General features: G+C 40.0%; 1 protein-coding gene and 2 long non-coding RNA genes across 26 annotated transcripts in view; 2 read left to right on the forward strand and 1 right to left on the reverse strand.

Moving 5' to 3' along the window:
- Positions 1 to 23,328, forward strand: part of CSNK1G3 (casein kinase 1 gamma 3) — a 158,982-nt gene that overhangs the window by 49,423 nt on the left and 86,231 nt on the right. For 16 of the 24 annotated variants that reach the window (XR_005600224.1, XR_005600223.1, XR_005600225.1 and 13 more), the window contains 3 exons: positions 2,046 to 2,114; positions 5,721 to 5,790; positions 20,731 to 20,805. Coding sequence is in view for 20 of the 24 variants with exons in the window: in XM_039543722.1 (XP_039399656.1) it covers positions 2,046 to 2,114; positions 5,721 to 5,790; positions 20,731 to 20,805 (214 nt within the window). In the remaining 4 variants the exon portion in view is untranslated. The remainder of the gene's footprint in view (positions 1 to 2,045; positions 2,115 to 5,720; positions 5,791 to 20,730; positions 20,806 to 23,328) is intronic. The other 8 variants (XM_039543728.1, XM_039543727.1, XM_039543718.1 and 5 more) reach the window with 3 other exon arrangements.
- On the reverse strand, positions 1,604 to 7,679 carry LOC120407744. The gene is made up of 4 exons (XR_005600230.1): positions 7,647 to 7,679; positions 5,017 to 5,138; positions 2,453 to 2,606; positions 1,604 to 1,776 (listed from the first exon to the last, which is right to left on the reverse strand). It is a non-coding gene; the product is annotated as an uncharacterized LOC120407744 (long non-coding RNA).
- Positions 7,701 to 11,283, forward strand: LOC120407742. Its single transcript, XR_005600227.1, has 2 exons — positions 7,701 to 7,760; positions 10,541 to 11,283. It is a non-coding gene; the product is annotated as an uncharacterized LOC120407742 (long non-coding RNA).

Raw genomic sequence — 23,328 nt, forward strand, 5'->3', positions numbered from 1 at the left:
ATTTGCAAACTTCAGTGTTTTTAAATGTTACATACACCATTGTGCAACTGGTTAAATGAATTTTAACCTTCTGAAACATCAGGTATTTGCACTCTCCTGCAAGCTACCTGTGGTTGGCAGTAGCAGAAAGTGCTTTTGCACCCACAGTCTCCTGACTTTAGGGATTCACGAATTTTTCATAGTGTGGACCACATCTTAATAGGTTCTCATGAGCAATCTTCTTTCCTGTTCAGAAATATATCACCACCTTCCTTCCCATTTATGATCCCCCACATCCCTGTATAAATTGCTGGAGTTCTTGTATGGGGAAAAAACTGGGTAAACATTTCATGTAGCTTTACTTTTCTGTAAACTTGGGCCTTATCTATACAGAATTTTTTTTTTATAACGTAAGGTGTGAATTAAACAGATTGTTTCACTGGTAACCCAAAGATAGATATGCTCTTCTTATTCTATCTCTCTCTCTCCCTCTCCCCATCCCACTCAAGTTAGTTTACTTGGGAAGAAGTTTAAATTTAAAACTGAAAAAGCCACTCTTAAATCTGAATGTGTGTTGTTTACTTGGGGGATTATATTGATATAACTGATCCTATGTACACAAAGCCTCAGTTTAAGATCTGAACAGAACTAGCATTGCGTGACCAGTCAGTGCTCCATTGACCACAGTTTGAGAACATCTGAACTGTGCACTCCTTGTCTTGTTAACATTTTTATTCATTTACTTTTATTTTATTATCTTGCAGTCCCTCTGTGGCAACCAGATTTCCTTTGTTACCCTGCTACATGTCATACTTCACTCTCCCACTCTTTCCATTATCTCCTCTTTGCTCCCACAAAATCACCCCCTCTGCATGTTAAACCACCAACCAAATAAGCTTCCCCCAAAACTTTATTCATAAACATCTATTACAGTTCATAACAAACATTCTAAAAAAATAGACCCATCAATATAAATACAAAACTACCTAAAGCAGTTCCCCACACTCAGTAGTTTTTCCTTTGTCATGCTGTATCTAAGCATACACTGTAAGCTATTTAGGGCAGGGATTATTTTGTCTGAAGAGCCAATGGAGCAATTTATGTAATAAAGTAATAGTAGGATATGTGACTTTATAGCCAATTAGTCTGATACAGTATGACAGATCCTCTGATTAGACCATATTCTAGACAATTATTTTTTAAAAGCTGAAGTTACACTAGTAGAAGAGGATTGCTACTTAATGCTCCACCCATCTGAAAATAATAATTCTTTCCATCACTAAATGATCAGATTGCCAAAATGATTGAGAGGAAGTTCCTGCTATTTTGTCCTCCATAGCCTTGAATCAGTTTATTCAGTCTCCATTCAATCGCTGCAAGATATGATTTCCCAAGGGGAATGAAGAGGAAACAAAAGTGCTGTGGTGTAGTCAATCCCAGAAGTTGGCAGAGCCCTTTGGATACAGGAGGCAGAAAGGACATTTAAGTTTTTAGAGATGAGATCGTGAGTTACTGCTGCCCAGAATGACGATATACTGAAATATCTGCAGAGAGAACCTGGATTAATTTTTATTTTATACTTGTAAATACAGACAAAGTTAACAGGCTGGTATGGTTCCTGGAATGAGTGGGCAACAAGAAGCAATACTCATGTGATGACCCCTGTCTCCAATTGGAATCTGCTCCCGGAAACCATCCTGCAGTCAGACTGGTGCATTGTTAGAGTATACAAAAGAGACTGAAGGAATACAATGTAGCAGCTCTGTAACAAGTAACAGTTACCATTGGACTGTGAGGCTGTAGTGGAGATAAAAATTGTTGAAACAAAGTGATTTGCAGCTGAGTACTTTGACATTGTCATAGGACAATGTTTTACATAGATCCTGGGTCTTTGCCCTTATGACTAGGGTGAGCAACTGTCTTCTGCAATGCTTAAATTCTTTTATCAAATTGTTAAATAAGGTAATGATATCTTGTTTCCTGGTGTGTTTTGTGTATACCAATTAATATACAATAAAAACACAGCATTCATAAATATTTGTGACAAGTGTATCTGTTTAACATAGGAAAGTCTCTTCGCAACCTATATGAGCATCTCACAAAAGCTGTTCATATTCAAACAGCATTCCTTTGAGGTAAGGAACACTTCCTGTTTCTCAAATAGGGAACTGAGACAGAGATTAAAGTTGTGTAGTAAACCTGCAGCAGAGCCAAGAATTCAGCCTAGTCTTAACCACCAGACTGTCCTTCAGAGGCAGACCCATTCTCACCTAGGGAAAACAAGGAACACTTTCCTTTTGTGTGGCAACTTGAATATAATTTAAAAAATCCTGGCTCTGCCTGGATGTAAAACTGACTCCGGTGAAAGCCTTCACAAAAAACTAATGATCTAAGGAATGCCGCAAGGCTTGTGAGGCAACTTTTCACATGGAAAATAGTGAAGTCTTGTGCTTATATATTTGAAAAAGCTCACCTTGACTCTTTTGAGAGAGCACAGTGTGCTGTTTGGATCCGTCAGCATTTGAACATCAAGAAAAAGTTAGGGTAGTGGCAAATACTTCAGCAGCATACTCTGGTAAATCTCTGGGACTGTAGTTCTAGGTCTTGGCGCAGGATGTCTTGAACAACTCATAAAACAAATTACATTTTTCTGCTTTTAAATCTTGATTTCTTACTTAAGCATTCTTGTATATAGTCAAAATTGTTCTTAATTGCTTTTAGACTATTAGTGCAAATTTTATTAAGATGGAGTTTAGATAGTAAAGAAAAACCTTCTTTACAATAGTTAAATTCAAAGTTCAAGGACAAGGCAAGATTATCCTTAACTATGCTCTTGTATCTTGCCACAGCCAACTGTGTATGTTCTCAAAATTGTTACTTATGGAAACAAAATACACTCTGTAGATTTAGGGATCTCAAACTCAAATGACTACAAGGGCCACATGAGGACTAGTACATTGTCCCAAGGGCCGCATCACTGACACACACATCCCGCTGCCCCTAAGCTCCCCACTCCACCCCTTCCCTGCTCCCATTCCAACCCCTTCCCCAAATCCTCTTCTCTGCCTCCTCCCCTGAACGCGTGGCTCTCTGCTCCTCCCCCCTCCCTCCTGGAAAGTACTAAGCGCTGCCAAACATGTTTGGCAGCGGGAAGCACCTGGAGGTAGGCAGAGGAGTGGGTATGCGGCGCGCTGGGGGGAGAGAGGGGTGGTGGGTGAGGGGATCTTGGCGGCTGCAGGATATAACTCAGGAGGGTGGCGGGGAGCTTGATGGGCTGCAGCAAATAACTCGGGGTGGGGGGGTGAGGAGGAGCTTGGCAGGGCACAGCAAATAACTCCACTGGCCGCATATTTGAGACCCCTGCTGTAGATAATTCTGCATTGTCCTCTCACTGGAACCACTTGTTATGAGAAATGAACTATGGTAGGAATTGCATTTAGTGTATGAAGCAGAGATAGTTGAACATTGTTCATCAAATATGTTATCCAATTTTTTTCCAGTATTAAAGCGAGTCTTCAACTGGTAGAATATTATGTTACACATTATTTGATGGATAATTAATCCCTTAAATCATCCATCAGATAATGGTGTAAAATGCACTAAAGCTGGAGAACATGGCCACTGGCCACTTCCTCTTGACTAAGAGAATTTTCAGCTGGTATAGAGCTTTCAGATTGGTTTGCTTGGCTGCTTTGCACTTGGCAAATGCATTCTATTCTGGTGGTTTCCCACAACTATTCTATCCCAGCAGTTCTCCACCATTGAACTGGAACACACCCATTTATTTTAAGACCAATCTCTAAATACTCTATAGTCTAATAAGTAGGTACATGCACTTCATTTAAGCGAATTCCTCTTCCCAATGAAAATGCAGTTCTGTACTGAGTGAGCAGATCAGACACACATACCTCCTTACCCTCAGAAGAGGAAGATACCACATAACAGTTCATGGGACATTAATATTGCATTATATAATACTAGTTACAGCAGAACTGCATAGTTTATAAAAACTTCTATTATCACAGCAAATTTCAACTATATTATTTAATTTTGTGTATTTGTGATCCTAAATTTGAATCCCATGCATTTGAGAGAAAGCAATATTCTGTACAACTGGATTAAAGACCAATATACTGTACATTAGTCAGTGATACTCCAGTATAGCCAAGTTTTCTATCTCGTTTAACTAAATATGCCAGTTAGGTAACCGTGATCAAGTGATAGGCTTTATTGGAAGGCTCCGAATAACCCATAATGGAAAGATGACTTCTAAAGGATCACAGCTATTATCAGTTTCTTGTGCTTTGCACATTTTTTTTAAAGAACAGCATTTTCACTTACATTGAGTTTATATTAAATGTGATACTATCTCAGATCTACCAAGACATCTGGTAGTAACCCCTGTATTTAGATTGCTGAACCCTTACAATTGTTAAAGGATTTTGGTACCTTTCCTTTGAGAAACTCTCTCATTCTTCCATTGTTTGCAGGAGACCTTAGATTCTCAAAGGGAGAAGTGTCCTTGAACTAGGGAAATGCTTTTTTTGTCATGAAATTTCCTTTCAGCTTTTGCTGAGCTATAAACTGTTTTAAAAAAAAATCATCATTCCTCTTCTTTCATGTGTTCCTCAAGAAAATTTTGACAGCTTGCCAAAATAACCGAACACACAAAAGGGCTAAGAAGCTGCTTCTGCTGCACATGCTGTACTGGGAACACCTGGGAGCTGTATGGAGGGATTGGGTGGAGAAGAAAGTTGAGCTGGGCTCTCCACCCCCTGGACACAGCCCCTGTCATTGGTGGCCTATGCTGCCCCGGGGGACTCAGCCTGGGCATGTTCTTCTCAAGTTTCCAGGGAGGAGGTGGCAGGAGAAGGAAAGAGAAGCATGAAGTGTTCTGGGCTACTCCTGGATTCAGGAGTCCTGTGTTGTGTACACACGTGTACACACACACACACACACACACACACACACACACACACACACACACACACACACACACACCCTTACCCTTACCCTTACCCTTACCCTTACCCTTACCTGCTATCAGTTATTGTAGTTGGTCCTGTAGGTCAAGAGTTAGTTTGTGCTGTAATGATGAAGGTTCAGGCTTCATTGCCCACTGAGTCATAATGAGGGGTTGTTCATTGCACACTGTAGAACTTTATTTTTAAAATAGACAAACAAACCAAAAAAAAAAAGGTAAATGTTTAGTTTGCAGAAACGGGCACTCAAAAGGTAGGAAATGTCAGATTTATAGTTAAACTTTACATCTTAATTATGCCCCCTTGTGCATGTGAATAAGTCTTAATTACATGATCACATACTTTTTTCCTACATGATTCCTGTCTCCTTCAATACACAGAGGTCAGAATGAAGATTTCATGGGCAACTGTAAATCTGGCATTTTCAAACTTTCAAGTGCTTGCCTTTGCAACCCAAATAATCCTGTTTTGACAGTTTTTTTGTTTTTTGTCTTTTTGTTTTTTTTAAAATCTAATATAGAATTAGTTTCGGATGGGTACTGCTTATCCTTCTGTAATCTGTTAACACCAGTTCATTTCACCGTGTACATTTTCACTAAGTATTGTCAGCATAAAACTTTTTTTGGTAAAGATGTCTTAACTATATATTGATGATTATTAGAACAATGGATAGTAAATAATTCAAAAACTGTAATTGAGATAAACTGTCTTATTTTAAATGGTAAATCCTTATTTTTTATTTTTTTTTGGTTAAATCAGGAGCCAATGAAATCCAGAGCACCACAGCTACACTTGGAATACAGATTCTACAAGCAATTAGGATCTGGAGGTAAACATACATATAGTGTATCAGACTATAAAATAATGTGAAAACTGACAATGGATTAAACATGAGTTGACTGATCTTGGAGTGTGAGTGTCCTTTAAGAACATCTTTTTAAATCGGCAGGTAACCATAGCAGCAAAACAAAAAATAGACTAAAAGCTGTTTGGTTTCATATATAACTTTATTGTTGGAATATTTTCATGTCAGTACTGGCCTATTCACTCTGATGGAAATATATTATGTAGTCTATTTATACACTTTTTTTGCAATTGTGAGTATATGTATTTAACTTAGATTTATTGTAAATTGATATTTTTTTACCTATTGAAAATATAGCTTCCAAATACTCAAACCTTTGATGTTATAGATGTTGTGGGTGTGAATTGGTGTGCTAAGGGCTTGTCTGTACAAACACTTAGTTGTGGAAAGCTTGTGTTTAAATCTACTTCTCACCAAGTGTCCACATAGCTCCTTCTGATACATACTAAAATTCCGTAGTGCAGTAATCTACCCTTTCTGAAATGGGAGCACATTAAAGTGCACAAGGGAACTTTTAGTGCATGCCAGCAGGGCTTATATGAACATTTAGTGTGTGGCAGGAGGAGGCTGTTCCAGAATTTCACTCATCTGATGGTTAGAAACCTTCGTCTAATTTCAAGTCTAAACTTGATGATGGCCAGTTTATATTCATTTGTTCTTGTGCCAGATTGGCCCTTAACTTAAATGAGTCCTCTCCCACCCTGGCGTTTATCCCTCTGATGTATTTATAGAGCGCTATCATATTTCCCATCATTCTTTGTTTTGCTAGGCTAAACAAGCCAATCTCCTTAAGTCTCCTCTCTGAAGGTTGGTTCTCCATTCCTCTTATCATCCCAGGAGCCCTTCTCTGCAGCTGTTCCAGTTTGAATTTATTTTTCTTAAACTTGGGAGACGATTGCACACAGCATTACAGATGAGGTCTCACCAGTGCCTTATATAATGGTAATAACACTTCCCTATCTCTACTGGAAATACTTTGCGTGATGCATCCTAGGATTGCATTAGCATTTTTCATGGCCGCATCACATTGGTGGCTCATCGTCATCCTGTGATCGACCAGTATACCTATTGCTTCTGACTGATGCATCCCCAGTTTATAGCAAAAATTCTTTGGTCCCTAAGTGCATGACCTTGCACTTTGCATTATTAAATTTCGTCCCATTTCTCTTTATTCCAGTTTTCAAGGTTGTCCAAACCTTCTTATATGCTCTTCTGGTCTTTCTCCATAATGGCAATGCCTCCAGCTTTGTGTCATATGCAAATTTTGTGCCAAAGTCATTAATGAAAATGTTGAATAAGACTGGTCCCAAGACTGATCCTTAGAGAAACTCAACTAGTAACCTCCTTCTGGCATGACAGTTCGCCTTTCAGTGTGATCTGTTATAGTCTTCCCTTTAACCAGTTCCTTACCCATCTTTCAGTTGTGTAGCTACAGTGTATCTTAATTATAGTAAGGATTTTGATGCAATCCCACCTGACATTCTCATTCTGAAACAAATGAGGCCAGGGAAGTTTAGACAGCAGCCTCATTCAGTATACACTGTGGTGAATTCCAGAGCACTATTCATCCTGTGCACTGAATGAGGCAGGAGTCCTGTGGAAAAAAATGGTATGTGATCATGTAGACTGTCATAATGCAGATGAACAAGGGGTCTGAAGTAAGGTTGTATGGACAATCTTAATTCTGGCATCTCCTAAATTTTGACTGCTTGACTTTGAAATCTTAATCTTTTAATATAGCTTTTTTGTATGTAATTTCCTTTAAAAAAGCAAGCCGAAAAGAAATTCCATCATGTAGAACCATAGCGACTTCCTCCTACTTCAACAGGAGGTTAGAACTTCCAGATCTAGAGTACAGTTCAAATGACGGCACAATTCTGACAGTAACTGAAAGCCACAGTAGGTTGTCCTCTTCTGTGGACCAGCCACTAGAGGTAGATGATACACATTTTGTCAGTGGGTTTCACATATATTTGCTGACAACAGAGGATTGTTGAAACTGAGTTCTTTTCCATATTCGGAGGGGAGTGTACTCTCAGGGTTATAGACCCTTCGGCCCCTCCAGCCTGTCCTTTCCCCAGTCTTGGTACCTCTCTCTCTTTCTCTCGCTTAAAAAAAAAAAAAAAAAAAAAAAAAGGGGGCGGGGGGGTTTGAAAAAATTTTATACACAAAATCCAGAACCCGTTACAATGTCTGGGCTGATTTACTCTTGTATGAATCCATTATGTAATAGTGAAAGGACATGTGGATTAAATTTATCCAGTACCTCATTAAGTTTCAGATTCACCACTCAAGTTGTGCTTTTACCTTGTTGGCCAGCAAGGGTAAATGTACTCTTACTTGCTACTTAAACTTTTTAATTATAAGATATGCTCCCAAAATAATCTTTAGTTTTTTTAATGTGAATTGTGATGTTGATGATCAGATTCACAGGGTCAAATGCTACATATTTTCCATACATTAGATTGGACTATGTTTTCTAGCTTTACATCAGCAGCTGCCACTATCTGATGCTCTGTGGAAGGTGACTTCCCACTCCCCGAAAATATATGCCCAGTCAGTTGTGCACTGAAGTGAGATAAGGAATCAGTTCTTAGTTAATGCAAGTGATTTTATTCTGAGGCATGCCATTTGATAACTCTTACTTTTGCTTGTCCTATTACAGTTGTCAATGGTTGTAAAATTATCCAGCCCTTAAGGGAAGGTGGGGGGAATTTCAGCCATAGCATTTGAATTAATGGTTTCCTTTGTCAATAAATTCTGCAGGATGACCATACATTATATAATAGTACTTCCTTTTTCATTGGTTCTAAATTAACTTGCTGCTAAGATCATTGAGCCCTTGATCTTTTGTTGTGGAACAGAGTAAAATAGAGGGAACTGATCAGTTTATATTATATAGGCCTTTCATAACTTAAATTATCGTAAGTCAAGTCTCTTATGCTTTGCTTTCCAGGCAAATGTTTCTTGTTTTTGCAGTCTCTTATGTGTGTCCTGTCATATTTCAGAAGTCAGGGTAAAAAGGTACGAAGCCCAGAATGCTTTAATGCAACTTGCATCTTGGCAATTCTTGGGGGATAAGTAATGGGGCAAAGAGAATGGGATGAATCTTCTAGATTGAGGAGTACTCTTCATATAAACAAGATGGGAATCTTGACCCTAAGAATAAGATGCTCTAGAAGAGTAGTGCAAATGGGTCCAAAGATCTTTGGGTGCATTGACACAGTTGGTGCACCTCTTGCTGCTTTCTGGAGTGTAGAAGAAAAAACATGGACTTCTGTTGGTGTGTACACTGCTGGTGGCCATGCATTCCACCAGAGCTGGTGCTTTACTGAAAATTAATTGGGGAAACTAGTTTTCTGAAATTAGATTAGTAAATATATTTAACACATTTAAGGAAATGAGTTAATTTATTGATCTTTCACATAGGTGATGTGCTTTTTGTTTAGCGTCAGACCCAATTGAAGAGTTTTGTGAAAACTCAGTCACTCCTTTTTACACAGTCACAATTCAAAAGTAAGAATAACTCAATGAACTATTGGCAGGAAAACTTAACTAAAGGAAATATTTATTTACCCAGCAAGCGATCAGTCTGTCAGCACTGTGGCAGTAAATTGATAAAGTCAATTTTAAAATGTAATTTAATTGTTGTTTCTAATACTCAAAACTACAGGACAAGTAAATAAAACTGATAGGCATAGGTATACAATGTACACTTACTGCAGTCCAGAACACTTTACCTTTCAGAAGTTCCCTGTATGTATTGTTACCAGTTTTTATCTGAAATTAAACTAGACACAGGTGCATGACTGACACTCAATTAATCAGTGCATATTACATTTTCTCAGTGCATGTCATATCTGTATGGATGATATGAGCACCATCCATCACTGTTCAGGCAGGTTGGCTTTGTGGCCCTGTACCTTCGGAATCTGTTCTCGTCTTGGTGTATTAAAGGAGGAATTGTGCAAGCTAGGACCCAAGGCCTTTCTTTCTGAAGGCTTGTTAGGCAGCCAACATTCTTTTCTCTTTCCTCACATGCCAAGCTCACGGAATTGTGAATGATTTGAATTGGACTTCTAACCAGGATATAACACTGGTTAGAAGTCCAATTCAAAGCCCTGGTAGTATGTTTCATTTTCCCCACATGCAACCATCACCACTAACATGTTGCAATGCCTACAAGAGACTAGCTTCTGGATGAAGAGCAGCGGGCTCAAACTCATTCTAGGCAATACCGGTGTGATGCTGGTTGGAAGAGGAGATGATGCTTAGAGATAATTTGTATATTGTTCTTCCCAACCACTGGGCATATGCACCACATTTGTCAAAGAGGTGAAATACCTTGTGGTCATGATAAGCTCATTACTAAGCCAATGTGTTTGGGTATCATCAGTGATTAGCCTTTTTTTAAATTTCCAGCTTGCTAGGAAATGTTGGTCCTTCATCTCATTTGAGGACCTGGTCACAAAGGTTTATATGTTTATCACATCCAGTCTGGATTATTGGAATTCACTGTATCTGAAGCTGAAAAGGAAAACATGTAAGGGATCCTGCTTCTGCACAATGCAGCTTTCTGCTGCCTCCACAGGCTAAACTACCTTGAGCACATCACCCTATATTCTAATCTCTCTGCCAGCTCCTAGTCCTTTTACACTATAAGTTCAAAGCCTTGGTTCTGATTTTTCAAAGCCTTTTATATGTCTGTTCCTAGCTATATTACAGAACAAATCTCCAAGACAATTCAGCTCCTCTGGAAAAACCTCAGGATGAAGCATGTGAGAATCTGTGACAAAACGTTCAAGGCTGTGGAACAAACTTCAAGAGATGAAACTAATCCAGAGTTGTCTCACATTTAGGTTTGACTGACAGACCTTTCTTTTAGATAAGTTTCCCACTATATTTGGAATATTTACAACTACCACCCTCATCTCCTACCACTAACATAAAAAATCTACACAAAGCAGAGTGTCCTATAACCAGAGAAGGGAAAGGAGCTTGAAGACTCTGTTAAAGACTCTGCTTGGCCTTTGCAATAGAAATCTAACCTGGAAGATGAATGTTTTATGGTGGTAAACACCTGTGCAAGAACCTAGAGAGACTATTTTTCTACTACTGAATTGAAAAGAAGACTCACCTTGAGGCCTGTCTCAACAGGACCCTGTAGATTGAGATAGGTACACTTGTAGAACGTGATTTGAGAACTGGCTGTCCTGATCACTAATATTACTTAGAAATGTCACCACTCCATATTCTCCAACATCTGGATAAAATACCAAATTCCATTCAAGGATTATGTGAGCGTACAGTAGTCAGAAATACAGTATATTCAGCCATCACACATTCTTTTTTTGCTGTCTGGCAATCAACATACAAGACTAGGAACAAAAGAGGGGTGGAGACAAATGGTTAAAATATAAAACAAAATAATAAAACTTAAACCTGAGTCTACACTGATTAATGGTCACCTTTCTTGTCTAATAAACTACGTTCTCCCTACCCCTCACCCCAGAAGATCAGTCTGGTATACAGCTGGCTGTCTTCACAGGAACGAGGATCCAATTTTTTGTGAGACTATACCTGAATCCCGCAAGACATCTCAGAGTAAATCTTCCTTTTATACTGAAACAATCTTTTTTCATAGACGAAGCAAACTTCTGTCTGTAACGTTCCTTTTTGTACCTCCTTGTGGCTTTGCTTGTTTGCAGTTGCCTCTGATAGTTTTTTCCATTCATAGTATTGGGATGGAGCAAGGCTAGACAACTGAGCCTTGCTTTACATCACTGGCTAAACTGGGAGGAGTGACAACTCCCTTCTGTGTGAATGAGCTATCACCAAAACACATTATCCCCTGGTGACTAACTTTTACTTGAAGACTATAAAGATACTTCCAATGTAGTTACACATATAGTAATATTTAAGGAATAATGTGTCTCACAATGATTGAGTCTAGATAAGTTATGAGCTTTCTGTATATACCCTACATCAGTGGTGAGTAACCTGCAGCTCGTGGGCCACATGCGACCCATCAGGGTAATCTGATTGCGGGCCACGAGACATTTTGCTGATGTTGACCTTCCTCAGGCACAGCTGCAGGGACGTGCTGGCCGCTGCTTCCCACAGCTCCCATTGGCTGGGAACAGAGAACCGCGGCCGCTGGGAGCTGCAGGGGGCCGTGTCTGCGGACGGTCAATGTCAGCAAAATGTCTTGCGGCCTGCAATCAGATTACCCTGATGGGCTGCAGGTTGCCCACCACTGCCTTACATGCTACTCTTTATGGATAAATACCCTGCACAATGCATTTGGTGTAGTGAGTTTGTTAGGTCTGAGATGAGAGTTGTTTGCACAGAATGGGCGACCCTTTACTGAGTAGCCTCTGTCACAACTACCAAGAGTCAGCCAGAAGATCTGGAGTGAAAAAACAATGGTGACTTTAGTAGCTGTGTTTTGGCTAAGAATGCCTTGGTTTTCTGGTATTTTCAATATTGCTTAGACAACTCCCCAAACTCTCTAAAGCAAGTTCTACTGTCTCTGATCAAATTATCAGCCAGAGTACCTTCCTGGTTTTTTGAGGGACTTGCACAAGTAGGAAAATAATATATTTAGAGGGTGTTGTCTCTTGTCATGTGTAAAAGCGTTTCTACCCATTTTTCTTTCATCAGAATACGAAGTTCAAACAATGATTCAGAAAATTTCATGTTTCACAGTAGACTTCTACATCTCAGATGTTAGATTGCCTGAACACAATTGTCATAGTTTCCCCCTTAACATGTCAAGTAGCTATGCTAATTTTGTATATTGAATGCTGCATGCAGAAGAAGGATTTAATTGAATGCAGGTATCAGATTCTTTCTCAGAGTTGTCATTATTCTTGTGGCATCTTAGGCCTGGTCTACACTACGCGTTTAAACTGGTTTTAGGAGTGTTAAACTGATTTAACGCCACACCCGTCCACACTAAGAGGCCCTTTATATCGATATAAAGGGCTTTTAAAACCGATTTCTGTACTCCTCCCCGACGAGAGGAGTAGCGTTAATATTGGTATTACCATATCGGATTAGGGTTAGTGTGGCCGCAAATTGACGGTATTGGCCTCCGGGCGGTATCCCACAGTGCACCACTGGCCGCTCTGGACAGCAATCAGAACTCGGATGCAGTGGCCAGGTAGACAGGAAAAGCCCCGTGAACTTTTGAATATCATTTCCTGCTTGCCCAGTGTGGAGCTCCGATCAGCACGGGTGGCGATGCAGTCCCAAATCCAAAAAGAGCTCCAGCATGGACCGTAGGGATGTGATCGCTGTATGGGCAGACAAATCTGTTCTATCAGAGCTCCGTTACAGATGACGAAATTCCAAAGCATTTTAAAAAAATCTCCAGACAGAGGGCACAACAGGGACTCAGCACACTGCTGCGTGATAAGCGTAACGGAAAGCCAAAGAATCAAATGGATGCTCATGGAGGGAGGGAGGGGGGACTGAGGACTCAAGCTATCCCACAGTTCCTGCAATCTCCGAAAAGCATTTGCATTCTTGGCTGAGCTCCCAATGCCTGTAGGGTCAAACACATTGTCCGCGGTGGTTCAGGGCATAGCTCGTCAATTTACCGCCCCCCACCCAGCCCCAGAAGGAAAAGGGAAAAAAATCGTCTCTTGACTCTTTTAAATGTCACCCTATGTGTACTGAATGCTGCTGGTAGACACGATGCTGCGGCACTGAACTATAGCATCCTCGCCCCCCCTCCTTGGTGGCTGATGGTACAATATGACTGATATCCATTGTCGTCATCAGCCTTGTGGCAGATGGTATAGTACAGAAGGACTGGTATCCGTCCTCATCATCAGCCCATGAGTGTTACTACTTCCCAGTAGATGGTACAGAATGGCTGGTAACCATCTTCATCATAGCAACAGGGGGCTGAGCTCCATCAGTCCCCGCCCTTCATGTGTAAAGAAAATATTCTGTTCTGCCTGGACTGTCATAGCAGCGGGATGCTGGGCTCCTCTCCCCCACACTGCTTAATGTCCTGTCTGGACTATCATAGCAGCTGGAGGCTGCCTTCCCCTCATTTTATCTCACTAACAAGTCACTGTTTCTTATTCCTGCATTCTTTATTACTTCATCACACAAATGGGGGGACACTGCAACGGTAGCCCAGGAAGGCTGGGGGAGGAGGGAATCAACAGGTGGGGTTGTTGCAAGGGCACCCCCTGTGAATGGCATGCAGCTCATCATTTCTGCGGGATCTGACACGGAGCAGCTGTGCTCGCTGGTTCTCTTAATACACTGGTTCTCTAGTACAGTTGCCCCATATTCTAGGCAGGACTGATTCTATTTTTAGATACCATAAAGGAGGGATTGACTCGGGGAGTCATTCCCATTTTTGTCTTTTGCGCCCCCGGCCGATCTCAGCCAGGGGCACCTATGACAGCAGCAGATGGTACAGCACAAAAGGACTGGTAACCATCATCTCATTGCCAATTTACAATGGCATGGTAGATGGTACAGAACGGCTGATAACCATCTCCGCTATCATGCAAAAGCAAATGAATGCTGCTGTGTAGTGCTGCTGAATCGCCTCTGTCAGCGGCATCTAGTACACATACGGTGACAGTGACAAAAGGCAAAACAGGCTCCGTGGTTGCCATGCTAATGGCGTCTGCCAGGGCAATCCAGGGAAAAAGGGCGCGAAATGATTCTCTGCCATTGCTTTCCCAGAGGAAGGAGTGACTGACGACATTTACCCAGAACCACCTGCGACAATGATTTTTGCCCCATCAGGCACTGGGATCTCAACCCAGAATTCCAAGGGGCGGGGGAGACTGCGGGAACTGTGGGATAGCTACGGAATAGCTACCCACAGTGCAACGCTCCAGAAATTGATGCTAGCCTTGGACCGGGGACGCACACCACCGAATTAATGTGATTAGTGTGGCCGCGTGCACTCGATTTTATACAATCTGTTTTACTAAACCGGTTTATGTAAAATCGGAATAATCCCATAGTGTAGACGTACCCTTAGAAACTAACAGATTTATTTGGGCATAAGCTAGCTCACAAAAGCTTATGCCCAAATAAATTTGTTAGTCTCTAAGGTGCCACAAGGACTCCTCCGTTGTTTCTGCTGATACAGACTAACACAGCTACCATTCTGAAACCTGTCATTATTCTGTTTCCCAACCCCTCTCTCCCACTCCTGGATTCACTGAGTTCCTTCATGGAACTTCAGGTTGGTTCTTAATGCCCTGACTGGACACCTATTCAAACCTCTCAGAAAAGCTTGCTTGTATTTCTCGCCATGTGGCCTGTCTGATAGCAATAACATCTATCTGTTGAGATCTGTGAAAAGGTGACCTTGAGTTTAAACCAAAAATATATTTTTCACAGAATTGAAGTTGTTGTGCAGCCCTCTTTTGTCTCAAACCATTTGATTCCATCCCTGGCTTAATCTTGGGTGTCTGCAGAACCGTGAGAATCCATTCCAACCTTCTGTTTGTTCTTTATTACCCAGCGCGTGAGCGAAAGTACTTAAAAATCTATTTCAGGATGATTGAGATGGTGTATTCATGAGGTTTAAAAGTCCGAGCATCTTCCCAACATTAAACATGACAGCCTAGTCTTAGGCTACATCAACACTGCAAGCTAGGGATGAGATTCCCAGCTCATAGACATACTGGTGCTAGCTTTCATCTGAGATAACATTCTAAGAATAATAGTGTAGCTGTGAAAGCACAAGCAGTGGGAGCAGTGTCACTGTGTACCCGTGTGTACCCACTGGGTTAAGGTGGGTTTGTGCTCGGGGCTGCTAGCACATGCTGCCACAGCCCATGCTACCATGGGTATGCTGCTATTTTTAGCATGCTGGCTCAGCTGATAGTAAGCAGGAGTATGTCTACTTGAGCAGGGAATGACACCCCTAACTCATGGCGGAGACATAACCTTAGAGTGGTAGCAGCTTCCTGGGCTGGGATATCTTACACAGTAAACAAAGATCTGTGGAGCAGTCACTGGGTTAGTTTGTTCATAACTTCTGCAAATTTGACATGCTGCACATATAGGCTTCTGCTAATATTGGCTTTGGTAAAAAGGTGTTCCACTGTGTCATCTTACAGAAAAGAATATATTAAGAGAATAAAGTTGGCCATTCAGTCTTAATTCAGACCCTTTGTTCACATCCATTACAGTGTTGTCTTTAATATTAATGATTACACTATTTGTTCTATCGGATCCCTGTTTCATTCTGTGCACAAGATGGACAGTGAATGAGAGAGAGGGTTGCAAGTAGAAAGGAATGTTGTCTTTTATGTTTAAGGCACTAGAGTAAGACCCAGCAGAGCTAAGTATTCTCCCTGGTTCAGCCGCATGTACTTTATACATTATTGTTGGAAAAGTCTGTCATGCGCATGTGCAAGTGAACTGAATTAAAGTTGCAAAGAATCCTGTGGCACCTTATAGACTAACAGACGTTTTGCAGCATGATCTTTCGTGGGTGAATACCCACTTCTTCGGATGCAAGAAGTGGGTATTCCCTTGCATCCGAAGAAGTGGGTATCCACCTACGAAAGCTCATGCTGCAAAACGTCTGTTAGTCTATAAGGTGCCACAGGATTCTTTGCTGCTTTTACAGATCCAGACTAACACGGCTACCACTCTGATACTTGAATTAAAGTTGTACAGATTACCTTAATTTGGGCATTTCCTAACTTTTGAGTGTTTGACTTTGTAGCCTTAATGTTCTTTTAATATAATTTTTGTCTAATACCGTATAAGGCATACAGCAGGATACAGTTTCATGGGAAAAGCTACAAGATGAGTGACATAACTTATTTTTTTACTATATACATGTTGCCTCCTGTACATTAATTACTGTTTACTGTTTATGTTCAGCTGACATCACTTTACTGGGATTAAAAAAAAATTCTCAGTTGTTTAAATCCTTCCTCAGTTGAGAGGCAGTAGTTTATTTATAGATTTGACACTATATGTTGTTAAAAGCAACCTTCAACTAGATTGCTGTTAAATATTACGTAACCGATATGCTCATTTTTTGAACATGTTCCTAAAATCTTTGGGTATGGTTAAATATCTTGTTTATTACCCAAAAGGACCTTGCTTATAATAGGAATTAATATCCTCCCACTTCTCTATTTAAAAATAAAAACATTTTGAATAATAGGAATAAACATAGTTTGAAACTGTTAAACAGATGAGTGTTTTTCTTCCACTTAATGTCTTAATGGAACGTTTAGCTTGTCTATTTGTATTTTAAAAGGCTAGTGTAGATAATAAAACAATCAATAATTTGTCTGTCAGTAACCAATTAATTGATAACCAGTAATTGACAGATAACATTTTAAGTTGCTTGACCTATTGCCTATAGGGGAGATAGGGGGATGGAAAACAGGTCCCTTCTGGTACCTAGCAAAGTGGCCAGTTGGGAAATAGGTTTCTCTTGGTTCTTGAAGTGGCTAGTTGGAGAGTTTGACCCTGCCTTTTCTTCTTTGCAACTGGAAGGGGGAACCGTGTGCTCTTAGTGGTACTGGTCATTGGTGCAGAGGGGGTGTTCCCCTGGTCGCAGTTGCGACTGCAGTGATAGGGGTCCCTATGCCATGATAGCTGCCTGAGTGAGCAGCATTCAGCTTAGGCTTCTTAAGGCGTGGGATGCTGTTCCTGGAAGGAGGACTGCTGGGAAGATATGGGATCCATGTGACTAAGAAGAGAAAGGCCATCTTTGGACAGTGACTCACAAACCTAATGAGGAGGGTTTTAAACTAGGGGCAAGCTGACAAAACCTACAGGTAAGAATAAAAAAGGGGTAGATTCCAGGAAAGACATGGCAAATTACAATAGTGTTGTAGGAACAACAAGAGGGAAAACAGTGGGAGAATCTGCTCAAAATCTTAGTTGTCTAGGCACAAATGCAAGGAGTATGGGGAGTAAAGAGGAAGAACTGGAAGTATTAGTGCATGAGCTAAATTATGATTTAATTGGTATCACAAAGACTTGGTGGTCTCACGACTGGACTATTGGTATAGAGGGGTATAGCTTGTTCAGGAAGGACAGACAGGGGAAAAAGGAAAGAGATATTGCAGTATAGGTTGAGAATATATACACTTGATGTGAGGTCCAGAATGAGTTGAAGCAGACCAGTTGAATGTCTGTGGGTAAAGATAAAAGAGGGAAAAATAAGGATGACATCATAGTAGGGGGTCCGCTGTAGACCACCAAATCAGGAGGAGGAGGTGGATGAGACATTTTTAGAACAAACAGAAATATCCAAAATGTAAGACCCGGTATCAATGGGGGGATTTAACTACCCAGACATCTGTTAGAAAAGTATAAGGATCTGATAAGTTCTTGGAATGTATTAGGGACAGAGTCTCATTTCAGAAAGTGGGGGAAGTAATTAGAGGGACAGCCATTTTAGACTTAATTTTTGACTAACAGGAAGGAATTGGTAGTGAATCTGAAGGTGAAAGGCAATTTGGGGGAAAGTAATCATGAGTGGCACACATCATGGTCCTGAGGAAAGAAAGGAGTGAGAGCAGCAGAATAAAGACAGTGGACTTCAAAGAAGCAGATTTTAACAGACTCGGAGAACTAGTAGATAGAGTTTTCTGGTAGGAAAATCTAACGGGAAAAAGTATTCTGGAGAGCTGCCAGTTTCTCAAGGAAACAATATTAAATGCACAACTGTCAACTATCCTGATGAAAGAGGGGAAGAATAATAAGAGATCAGTTTGGCTCCATCAACAATTTGATGACGTGAAAATAAAAATAAAAAATCCTATAAAAAGTGGAAACATGGGCAAATTGCTAAGGAAGAGTACAAAAGAATTGCACAAGCATGTAGGGACAAAATCAGAAAGTCTGCGGCACAAAATTAGTCACACCTAGCAAAGGACATAAAAGGCGTTAAGAGATTAGCAGTAAGAGAAAGATAAAGGTAAGTTTTTTTTAATTATTATTTTTAAATGACCTCTACTTAGTGAAGGAGAGCTAACAATGGGCAACATCAACAAGCCTGAGGTGTTTAATACCTATTTTGCTTCCATCTTCATGAAAAAGATTACTAGTAAGCACATACTCAATACAATTAATATTAACAAGGTGAAGGAATACAAGCCAAATTAGAGAAAGAACAGATTGAAGAATATTTAGATAAGTTAGATGTATCTAGGTCAGTAGTGCCTGATAAAAATTCATCTTAGGGTACTTAAAGAACTAGCTGAAGCAATATTGCGACTGTTAGCAATGATCTTTGAGAACTCAGAGGGGGTGAGGGAAGGGTGAGGTCTCAGATGACTGGTATAGGGCAAACACAGTACCTGTCTCTAAAAAGGGAAACGAAATGGACCTAGGGAATTATAGATCAGTTGGCCTAACTTCAGTGCTTGGAAAAATGCTGGAACAAATGATTAAACAATCAGTTTGTAAGCACCTAAAGGATATCAGGGTTATAAGGAATAGCCAGTATTGATTTGTCAAGAGCAAATACTGTCAAATCAACCTTATTTCCTTCTTTGACAGGATCTCTGGCCTAGTGGATGGGGCAGGGAGGAAGCAGTAGGGGTGATATATCTTGATTTTAGTAAGGCTTTTGACACAGTCCCACATGACAGTCTCATAAGCAAACTAGGAAAGTGTGGTCTAGATGAAATGATTATAAGTTGGGTGAATAACTGGTTGAAAGACTATTAAAAGATTCAGTGGTTTGCTGTCAAACTAGGAGGAGGTATCCAGTCGGATCCTGCAGGGGTCAGTCCTGCATCTGTTACTGGTCAATATTTTTATTAATGACTTGGACAATGGAGTGGAGAGTATATTTATAAAACTTTTGGGTGTCACCACTTTTGGAGGGGTTCCAAACACTTTGGATGACAGGACTGGGGTTCAAAACAGCCTTGACAAATTGGAGAACTTGTCTGAAATCAACAAGATAATTTGAATAAAGGCAGGTTGAAATACTATACTTACAAAGAAAAAATCAAAGACAATTACAAAATGGATAATAATGGGCTAGGTGGTAGAACTGCTGAAAAGGATCTGGGGTTTTATAGTGGATCACAATGGGAATAGGATGCAGTTGTGAAAAAAGCTTTTATCTTTCTGAGACAGCAGTGTCATATATAAAACACGAGAGGTAATTGTTCCACTGACTCTTATCCACAGTGATGAGGCCTGAGCTGGAGTACTGTGTCCTATTATGGGTACCACACTTTAGGAAAGGTGGACAAATTGGAGAGAGTTCATAGGAGAGCAACAAAAAATGATAAGTTTTATAAAACCTGACCTATGAAGAAAGGTTTAAAAAAAGGGCATGTTTAGTCTTGAGAAAAGAAGACTGAGGGGAAACTGCTAACAGTCTTCAAATATGTTAAGGGCTGTTATAAAGAGGATGGTAATCAATTGTTTGCCATGTCCAGAGGAGACAGAATAAGAAGTAATGTGCAGCAAGGGAGACTTAGGTCAGCTATTTGGAAAAACTTTAAAAAGGTTAGTTAAGCATTGGAGTAGGCCTCCAAGGGAAGATGTGGAATCCCCATCTTTGGAGGTTTTTAAAAATAGATTGAGCAATCACCTGTCAGGTATGATCCAGGTTTACTAGGGCCCGCCTCAGCATGGGGAGCTGGGCTGGAACTCTCAAGGTCCTTTCCAGTCCTACATTTCCATGATTCTCTTAGTCTCAGCCCCAGAAAGGGCTGAAAATGTTAATGAGTGTTAATAAGTTTAGCAGTTTGGGGTTGACATATGAAATAACTTTTTGTACTCCTCCCTCTTCAGCATAACTGATTCTTGTGGTGGTCATTCCACTGTGCATAAAACTATCCCCAGGATTTTGCAGTGGGCTAGAGAGTTAGTACTTGGGAAGGACCCCAAACTCAATTGATTCATTTTACATTTCAGGTGTGAGATCCCCAGCTTCTTGCTGCCAAAATGTTAAGGGCTGTTATAAAGAGCTACAGATTTCCTTCAACCCACGTAAATGTCTACATCAGTTTGCTTTTTCATGGTTATCATTTCAAGGAAAAGAGATATAGACCTATGACTTCTAGTAAAAGATTCTGCTTCATGGTGACCAAAGGACAATTTTGTTAACAAGGGGCTTTCACAAAACTACTCCAATGCAATGTTTAACAACACAAATATAGTATAATGTGGCTGTTTTCTTAATTTTTTTTCTACAACCTTAGGGAAGCCATAGTCAGCTTACTGAAAATGGAAATCACTGTCATACCATCAGATGGTTAGTTCCTTATGATCACTTCTAATCCAGGTGTGCTATGTACATTTCTACAAAAAAAATCTTGTTTTAAAGACAAGAAATTTGTAGGAATAAATTATGGAGTCTCATCTGAATAGTTAAAAATAAACTTAGTTTTCGTATGTAAACACAGTTTTATGGGAAAAATACTTTTATGGCATGGCACATGGAATGTTAATATTAAAGGTACTTCAAGATAAATGATTGGCTGAGTGAAAAGGTACCTGACTGTAGTCCAGGGGTTCTCAAACTGGGGATCGTGACCCCTTACAGGGTTGTGACGTTATTACATGGGGGGTGCGAGCTGTCAGCCTCCACCCTAAACCCCACTTCACCTCCAGCTTTGTGTGTGTGTGTGTATATATATGATATGGGTGTGTTTTTAATTTATAAGGGGGGACACACTTAGAGGCTTGCTGTATGAAAGAGGTCACCAATACAAAAATTTGAGAACCACTGCTGTAGTCCATGTACTGATTCCCATTAGGTTAGTTTTTGTGATTAGCTTTATTTGGGACAAACTTGTATCAGTGGTTTAAACCATTAATGTTCTTTCTTTAAATGTATAAATTTGTCATAGTATGTACAATTTCTATACCAGGAGGCTGGGCCGTTGGTATTGTGTGCATTATTAACAAGGCTAGTGTAGTATTCACTTTTACTCAAAACATTTCTGTGGGGCTGTAAATTTACACAATGGTTTATAGAGAAGACTGGGTATTGTAGATGAGTCACTAGGGACACAATTATCAGAGGGGTAGCCATGTTAGTCTGTTTCCACAAAAACAATGAGGAGTCCGGTGACACCTTAAAAGCTAACAGATTTATTTGGGCATAAGCTTTTGTGGTTAAAAAACCCCACTTCTTCAGATGCATGGAGTGAAAATTACAGATGCAGGCATAAATATACTGACACATGAAGAGAAGGGAGTTACCTTACAAATGGAGAACCAGTGTCAACAATGCCAATACAGTCAGGGTGGATGTGGTCCATTCCCAATAATTTATGAGAAGGTGTCAATACCAAGAGAGAGAAAATTGCTTTTGTAGTGAGCCAGCCACTCCCAGTCCCTATTCAAGCCCAAATTAATGGTGTTAAATTTGCAAATGAATTGTAGCTCTGCAGTTTCTCTTTGAAGTCTGTGAAGTTTTTTTTTTCTTGAAGGATAGCTACTTTTAAGTCTGTTATAGAATGTCCAGGGAGATTGAAGTGTTCTCCTACTGGCTTTTATATGTTACTATTCCTGATGTCCGATTTGTGTCCATTTATCCTTTTACATAGAGACTGTCTGTAATTTTCACTCCATGAATCTGAAGAAGTAGGGTTTTTACCCATGAAAGCTTATGCCCAAATAAATCTGTAGGAACACAATTACAAATACTTGTTTGGTTAGCTGCTACCTTTATAAATAAAATCCAATAAAAATAATAAATAGAGTGTTACTGATGTGGCAGTTTATTTCTCTGCCTGTTGATGGTACTTCCACTCTGTTGTGTTTTTTAAAAGAAATTCCTCGCAAAATTTCTTTTTATACAACATGTAAAATATAGCTACTTTATTAGAATCAAGATGAGTGATGTGGTACTTTTGATGAGTGTGCTTCTACTTGATTCTTCCTTTTTAAAGTTAAAATTAATATTAATTCCCCCTCCCCCCACCCCCGAATTGTATAGAGCTTGTTATAGCAGGGTTTGACTCTTTAAATTATAAATACACCTTAAAAATGCAATTACTTCAGAATTCATTGTACAAAATGATGCCTAGACTAGTCTCTACTGCAGGTTGTCTTGTCTAATATAGGTGGAACCGAAGCCAAATTTAGACTAAAAAATGTGTATTAACTCTTGTCTGTCTCAAAATGAATATAGCCCTTTTCTGTTTTGTTCTACTTATGATTCTAATTTTGCAAGGAAATTATTAGGCTGAGTTTGTGCTATGAATGGAAAAATGGGCTGCTTTACCTTGAATGGTCCTCTACAGTATGTGCTAACTAATTTCCTGAACCATCTGTTCCGTCTTGTGTTTTGCTGTGATGCTAGAAGTTCCTTTCCCAGACATGAAGACCTGTGTGTGACTTGAGAGCTTTTTTCTCACCAAAAGAAGTTGGTCCAATAAAAGTTATTACCTTACCCACCTTGTCTCTTTGGGCCATGAGGCATTTTTAAAAGAGCTGATCTGAGCTCTTGAGCTCTTTCAGAATGCTTTTTATCTTAAACAACTTTCACAATCCATTAAACTT

Source organism: Mauremys reevesii, linkage group 6 (genome assembly GCF_016161935.1).
Source record: "Mauremys reevesii isolate NIE-2019 linkage group 6, ASM1616193v1, whole genome shotgun sequence".
NCBI classification, from domain to species: domain Eukaryota; kingdom Metazoa; phylum Chordata; order Testudines; family Geoemydidae; genus Mauremys; species Mauremys reevesii.